Raw genomic sequence first — 8,301 nt, forward strand, 5'->3', positions numbered from 1 at the left:
CGTTCTCCTCGATATCTCTAAATTCTAGCTATTTATTCCAAAATCAGAATTGGCCTGGGGGAACAAGGCGGCACCTCACGTATCATCTCATATTTCATCTCTCCTAGCGTAGGTATTATTTCTCTCTGATCGTCAGACTACTGACGCCATCGTCGCCAAAATCACGGTCGTCGAAACCGCACTCGCAGAGGTATTACGTAACTACTCGCCACATGGCCTCCACACCTCGCTAAGTGCATATTGGAACGCCAGATCGAGGATGGTCGCGCAGAAGTCTTACGTAACAAGTTGTCCACCTGGGCTACGGGCAATAAACTGCACACGGCCCTCTAACACAATTAAAATCGCCACAGGCGAAACAAATTAAGAGCATGTACCGTGACAGATAGTTTAAAGTTTATTTTGTTTAACGACACAACTGGATCACATTGAATATTGTCTGTCAAACATTTTGTAGTTATTACTTCTAGTCTTTACAGAAAACCCGCTACATTTTCCCTAATGCATCAAAGGATCAATTATGAATAACGACAACGTTGTATTCCAGCACGACAATGTAAGACCACATACAGCTGCTTTCCGTTAATCAATTAAGTAAAAAATCTACTTTTGCGTTTCTTCTTTTGAGAGTATATATATTACCACCTTTTAACACTGAGCCATCGAAGTTTCAGGTACCCGTCCTCGCCACCCCCCCCCCCCCCCCCCCCCCCCCCCCCCCACGTAAATACACCTCGTGTGCTGCACTGTATTTAACTTGTAATGGGTTACAAGAAACCTGCTTTGTGTCATGTGCAATATAAATATAGATTTTTATGTATCATCGATCGAACTGTTCCGTTTGTTTTATCAGATATCTTTTGCATCATTCAATGGCCGGCCTCCGTGGCGTCGTGGTTAGGCCATCGGTCTACATGTACTGGGTTCGGATCCCAGTCGAGGCATGGGACTTTTAATCCAGATACCGACTCCAAACCCTGAGTGAGTGTTTCGCAAGGCTCAATGGGTAGGTGTAAACCACTTGCACCGACAAGTGATCCATAACTGGTTCAACACAGGCCATGGTTTGTGCTATCCTGCCTGTGGGAAGCGCAAATAAACGATCCCTTGCTGCTAATCGGAAAGAGTAGCCCATGTAGTGGCGACAGCGGGTTTCCTCTCAAAATCTGTATGGTCCTTAACCATATGTCTGACGCCATATAACCGTAAATAAAATGTGTTGAGTGCGTCGTTAAATAAAGCATTTCTTTCTTTTTCATTCAAAGAATATGGAGCGGTCTCGCTTTGATCAGTATGTTAAAACAGAAAATTACTTTTCCAAGAAATCACGTGACATTCGAGGAAGTATTTTTCGTAACGTTAAGAAATATGGACGCTGGAAGAATTCGGAGGTGTGTACACTTTTATTTCAAAATAGCCACGCCCTCAGTGGTTCAGTCTGTTACTAGTTCATTCTGCTACAGTACTAGCGATTAAATCACTGATTTTAGACACAAATAGTTCATGCCACAGAACAGTGAAGGTCAGTGCTTAGGGTACACGACACCTATTGGTTTTCCATTTGTCAAAACGTTTATTTTCATAGGTACTATAACCAGGGACTAGGGCGGCGGATGCCATAACTCCCGCATTTCACCGGCGGAAGGATTGTGGGTGGGGTAGATAGGAGAATAATTGTAATAGAAAAAACAATGCGTTCTGGCTGGGTGAAAATTATAGGAGGGCGGCCGCGTGGCACCACTCCCTTCAAAAAAGAAGAAAAAAAAGAAGATGTTTGAAAAGTGATCCACTAATGTGGGATAAAAAAAAAAAAAATATGTTCATTTTATTTCCATCTTCATCTGCATCGAATGAATCGATCATTGTTTTTATAAGCGGTGATACCCCCCATCCCCACCCCCCAAACCCCCCCCCCCAAAAAAAAAAAAAAAAAAAAAAATAATTAAACGATTATAATATTTTATAAAGAATTGCTGAATAAACATAATGACAGAAATGACAGAAAGTAAAAATCATCGTTTACAACCAATTAAATCTGCAATTGAGGGCAACATATCAGACGTCGGTTAGTGGAAACAAAAGACCTGTCATTGGCAATACATGTGATAGTGTTTTTGTCTTTTTGTAAAAAAAAAAAAAAAAATTATCTGGCCAATAAATGTATTCAATTTTATTTCACCTAGTTACACAGTGTGAAGTAACCTTTTGCTTGAAACAATTTGGGGTACCTGTAAAACTAAGTACTATCTGGTTACATCATAATTGAGCTACAAAAAGTTTAATTTTCTCCGTAATTTGGTTGATAAATTCAATGTAGTGGTTTTAACCACATAAGTTAACATTATCGCATTTGGGATTTTATTTGGTATAGTATAACCTACACTGGTCCAATGAAGGTTGCATAGTACCAAAGAGAGTTCCGTGTCAAGGTTCGAGGTGCAAATACTATTATCCATTGACAATAAATAAATGGACTTTTTTTCAGCAAAAATTACGGTTGCTATTAAACACATTAATTAAACACACCCCACTGCTGCTACTGGATCAAGTGTACTCGATCAAGTGTACGCCTTTGTCACGAATGCTTGGTTAAGATCATACAAGCGGACGAACTGATGGCCGATGAGCATGTATAAATGGTGTTTATGGTTGATAAAGGGTTACAAATTGATAACCTATATCTGATTTGCAACACGTAAACAAATTTATTCATCATTGTGACGGTACATGCTCTTAATCTCTTTTCGCCTGTGTCTGTGTGTGTGCATGCACATGTGTTTTCTGCATTTCAGGTGTATGTGTTTTTTAGGGAGGTATTTTATCAAATAAAGTGACTACCCTGTTTTGGGGTTATCTTATTGAATAAAGGGATAATCCTAAGTTTTTGGCGATTGTTATGTTGATGTCGACCAACGGAGACTTTTTAACGATTGTAATTACATGTTAAATATATTATATAAATAAAATATTGTGGTTGTATTCCTAGTGTTTGGCGATTGTTATGTTGATGTCGACTAACGGAGACTTTTTAACGATTGTAATTACATGTTAAATATATTATATAAATAAAATATTGTGGTTGTATTCCTAGTGTTTGCAATAGCTCAAACTTTAATTTATTACCTAATAATACATGTACGAAAAATGTATGTGTGTGTGTGTACATATTCGTACCATCGCTGCTGCTACTGGATCAAGCGTATGCCAGTGGTGTGTGTATGCATGTGTGACTGTATTGGGTTTGTGGGTCTGTGCACATGTGTTTTTTGCTTTTCAGGGTCTTTTTTGTTATTTTGATGGAGGTATTTTATCATATAATTTTTAACAAAAGCATTAAATAAAGGGCCTACCCTGTTTTATTTTTAAAGCTGTTTATGGGTTGCTTTATTAAATAAGTAACAACAATTAAAGAGACAAGCCTGAGTTTTTGGATATTTTTTTCGTACTTGCAAAAATATTTGGATTGCAAATCCAGTTTGTCTGCTTACACAAATGATGATGGTGAGAAACACGTTGACTATACAGATACTGATATTCGAAAAAGGAAAACAAATTTAAGATGTAATACTAGTCGTGACAAAATTGTGTTAGTCGAAGACATGTTATAATGCAGAAAACTCAGGGTAGTCCCGTCAGAAAATATTAAAAGAAGAGTTTTACAGATAGACATGAAACTATTTCCAGTCCCGTGCATGGTTCCTATTGATGCATGAACCGCATATTAAAACAAAGAGAACAAGGAAGCTATTTTATGTATATTTTCAGTGACAAGATGGAGACATGCAAATCAAGTAGTCAGAATGGTCTTGACAGCTGGCAGAGCAGCAAATCTCTTTCAGAATGTCTGAGATATTCTCTTGAAAATAAAATGTTCAGTGACGTAGCATTCAAGGTGGGGAGAGAACAGAAGAGCGTCCAGGCTCACAGACAAATTCTCAGTATCCGCAGCGGCGTGTTCGAGGCCATGTTCTACGGACCATTGGCAGAGCAGGATGAGATCGTCATTCCGGAAGTAGAACACGACATATTTGAACAGTTTCTAAGGTATGTACATTTTATGTTCATAAAACACGGATCATACATCTAACAAGTATGCTGTGAGTCTTGAAGTTTTATTGACATGCGTCAGAGTAATTATTTAGGGACTGGGATAGCTGGAGAAGAGATCACTGTGTGGGATAAGATATTTAAACATTATATTAATTACAGTAATTATCCAGTTAGTAAGCTAGATTAGCATGAAGAACACACATCTATGATGTGCTTTGTATATCAGACCTCGGTCATGTTTCTCGAAGTTACTGCTGTTACAGCTATAGCACTATTGCTGTTGCTACTGCTATTACTAAGACTGTTGTTAGTGGTGGTGGTGGTGGTGGTGGTGGTAGAGTTGTTGTTGATGGTTGTATCAAGTTGGAACCTTATCGAAGCTCTCAAGCTGATGTGGTCAGAATATTCACTTGCCTCCTCCAACTGAAAGACAAATTAATCATTTTCCACTTCCTCTGCATTTGCTCGCAACGCCCGACGCCTGCCCCGCTTTCAGCCCAGTGGTAACGGGGTCGGTTATGAGCAGTCGGCATAGGTATCAACCTCCATCAGTGGATCCATTGTTCCAGCCAGTGCCCCACGACTGATATATCAAAGGCCGTGGTATGTGCTACCTTGTGTGAGATGGTGCATATGAAAAGAGTCCTTGTAATTAATACAAAAATATATATATGACGTGTTCCCTCTAAGATTATATGTCCGACTTGCCAAATGTTTGATATCCAATAGCTGATGATTATTAAATCAATGTGCTCTAGTGGTGTCGTTAAACAAAATCTGTAACTTTCTTCTTTTGTCTTCTTATCTTAGTCTTCCTCTTCATTCATTTTCAAAAAGAAATTCCTATTTTACCCCCCTCTGGTTACCATAGTATAAAATTGTTTATTAATGTGAAATACAAACTCAAATGCATTATTAAAAAACTCGTTTGTGTTCGTTGTGAACAGTGATGGTCAAAAGTATACGCTCAGTAATAAATAAATAGGTAATATATAGAACAAAAGAAAAAACAAATAGATTCAACCTTTATTTTATTTGATAGCGTGATGAAATTATTGACACCCTTTTATCTGTAACGCTTATGTCAACAGCTGGCCAGTGTCGGGAATTGCAAGGTAAACCCCCCACCCATCCCTGTAAAGTGTTATACCTAGTATATGACCAGTGTCGAGAATGTCAAGGTACCCCCCCCCCCCCACACACACACACACACACACCACACACATCACGTGACTCCGAGAGGGAGTGAACGAAACGATAGCGCTGTAATGGGCCTTATATGTGCCAAACGGAACTGGGTCATCTATTCTAAATGTTTAAATAATAAACATATTCTAGGGACTGCAGCTTTAAAGTGAGATGAGAACACTTTTTATTACTATTTCACAGGTATCTCTATACAGATGACGTCACAATTGATGGTGCCAGTGTGATGGGTTTGTTGTACGTATCAAAGAAGTATGACGTCAAAACCCTGGAACAGAAGTGTCTGACGTATTTGTCGTCATCGATGACGTCAGACAACGCCTGCGTGATACTGGAACAGGTGCACGTGTTTGATGAGCAGGAATTGAAAGAAAAAGCTCTGAATTTTATTTTGAAAAATGGAGATGCCGCTCTAAAGTCAACTGGAGTTACCGACCTTTGTCACGAATGCTTGGTTAAGATCATACAAGCGGACGAACTGATGGCCGATGAACAATCTGTCTTTGAAGCTGTTGTGGCGTGGAGTGAGAGCGCCTGCAGGAAACAAAACAAAGATGTAACTCCAGAAAACAGACGTCAAGTGATTGGGGAAGGCATAAAGCACGTGAGTTTTCCCATACTTGACCATAAATATTTAGTGAAACAGGTAGTACCAACTAATTTGCTGACTGATGCAGAAAAAGCCAAGATCTTCGCATACTGTCTGTGTCCCGATGAAAATGTTTCACCATTTAACGCCAACAAGCGCATAGGTATTATTAATCGAGAGAAAATTATAACACATATAATACAGCGCCTCACCACCATCGGCAATGCAGTGATGTCATTAGAAATAGAAATAGCAGGTGAAAATCAAATTATAGGCGGCCATTAATCAACAAAAAGTCGACAAGCATTGTTTATTGGAAGTTCGATACCAGGCGACAATTGATTCGATACCAGGCGACAATTGATTCGGGTGCCGGCGACAATCAATTCGGGTGCCGGCGACAATTGATTCGATAGCCGGCGACAATTGATTCGGGTGCCGGCTATTAATGACATCCCTGCAATGCATATCGTTGCCCATGTATTAGTGATGTCAGTCATGGAATTATGTTTTCTGTAAACCAAGACGCGTCACTACTAGGATTCCAGTTGTATGGTCCCAAAAGCAGAACCACTGCAAATTATGATGTCAGAGCTTTCATAACTGACACGACAACAGATGACGTAATCGAAGGTTCATCAGTGACAAAGTCAGTCTCAGTCGCAGATGGGACGACAAGATATGACGTGGAGTTTCCTCGACCCCTAAAACTGAGCAAAGACAAGAAGTACAATCTGATTGTTAACATCAAGGGACCTAACTCACACTATGGGTGGTCGGGCAGATCTACAGTACAGAACGGGTCGTTTATGTGTTCGTTCTTCAACTGCCAGAAATCCAAACACGGTAACGAACTACACCCATATACAGATGTGAGTGGACGACAGATACCTGATTTGATGTTCTTAGTATGACAACCTGTAGTTGGAGATTATGTTATAGTAGAGTAGTGTTAGTATGGAGTCATCTTCCTAGTAGTAGCTGGTGAGACTTTCTCTAACAGCCCAGCTAGCAGAGCATTGGATTCTTATAAATCAGTGCTCGAAATACTGCCGTCCCGACCACTTTTTGCCGGTGAACGTCACCACGGGCTGGGAAATATGTTTGCCTTTATATTTTATGATCATGTTTGGTCTGGTAGGTTTTGATTTAGTCTGGCAGAATTTCTGGATTCCAGGAATTTCAGCCAATTTCGACCCCTGTGTATAAATGGTCCGTGGTTCCACCCCATTCAGTATTAGTTGCTTTACATGTAAATGTTACAATTTGTCGCCCAGAGACCCGGGACATACACTGACTTGAGGGTGTAGTAGTGTTGGTATAATATCCTCCTCTTGCGCAGTAGCCAGTTAAATGTATTTTGTTAACGCTGTTGGTAAAGCTTAGGTACAGACGTTCATATGCATGTACGAGGGTACGCACGCACACACACACACACACACACACGAACGCACACGAACAGCGACAGACACGCATACATACGCGCACACACAATCGTACGCACGCACACACACATACACTTGCACATTTGGATATATGCACATATAATTGTTTTGCCATTCCCTTTAACCCTTTAACAAACCCTTTAACCGTCATAGGTTGGACTAATGCGCGGGAAAAAGTCTCACATCACTGTACATGTGTGCACGATATTTACCCGTTTTGTTGTTCAACAAAATAATAACTGCATCAAAGACACCGCACGTATAGGTTCTTGCATTTGTAAAATCTTGTCATTAAATGTATCGTTAAAAAACAGTTCAGTTTATTTCAAATGTTGTGTGGCGTGTGTGTCCTACACCATATCGTTACAACTGTTAAAACCCCCAACGAAAAAACCCCCACAAAACAAACAAAAAGAAAACAACAAACAAAACTGAATCGAATTGTTAAAAAATGTTAGGACATTCCTCAAAACGATATTGACACACGTAAAGGCAATGATACACACTGGCGTAGCCAGGATGATTTAATGGGGGTGGGGTGTGGGTGGGGTGGTTTGCCCCCTCCTATGCCCTACACCACATCGTTACAACTGTTAAAAACACCCATAACCCCCCTCCCCCAAAAAAAACACCCCCCCCCAAAAAAAAACCAACAAACAAAAAAACAAACAAAACAAAACAAACAAACAAAGACAAAAACTGAATCTAATTCTTGAAAAATGTTGGGGCATTCCTTGAAACGATTTTAACACGCGTAAATACACTGATACACCCATGATGATATAGTGGGTGTTTGGGGGGAGGGGGGGGGGGGCAAGACAAGACTTTAGACAAGATTAATAGAGTCAACTTTACATTGAAGCAACAATTAGTCCGTGCATTTGTCCAACCGCTATGACGTAGGTTAGAGGACTTGAATAAGGAGAATTATATATTGTTCCTGTATTGGTTACTGTAATTTGACCAACCGCTATGACGTAGGCTAGAGAACTTGAATAAGGAGAATTATAT

At 39.9% G+C, this 8,301-nt stretch overlaps 2 protein-coding genes across 2 annotated transcripts; both read left to right on the plus strand.

Annotated features, from left to right (window-relative positions):
- The first annotated feature begins 3,753 nt into the window (after positions 1 to 3,753).
- LOC121392114 (BTB/POZ domain-containing protein 2-like) lies at positions 3,754 to 7,703 on the plus strand. Its single transcript, XM_041523477.1, has 2 exons — positions 3,754 to 4,044; positions 5,440 to 7,703. Exons 1-2 carry the CDS (start codon positions 3,773 to 3,775, stop codon positions 6,128 to 6,130), a joined length of 963 nt encoding a protein of 320 aa, XP_041379411.1. The 5' UTR covers positions 3,754 to 3,772; the 3' UTR covers positions 6,131 to 7,703.
- Positions 6,352 to 6,759, plus strand: LOC121392116 (BTB/POZ domain-containing protein 2-like). Its single transcript, XM_041523479.1, has one exon. The coding sequence runs from the start codon at positions 6,352 to 6,354 to the stop codon at positions 6,757 to 6,759; it is 408 nt and encodes a 135-aa protein (XP_041379413.1).
- Positions 7,704 to 8,301: the final 598 nt, after the last annotated feature.

This window comes from Gigantopelta aegis, unplaced genomic scaffold, assembly GCF_016097555.1.
Source record: "Gigantopelta aegis isolate Gae_Host unplaced genomic scaffold, Gae_host_genome ctg3390_pilon_pilon:::debris, whole genome shotgun sequence".
Lineage (NCBI taxonomy): Eukaryota > Metazoa > Mollusca > Gastropoda > Neomphalida > Peltospiridae > Gigantopelta > Gigantopelta aegis.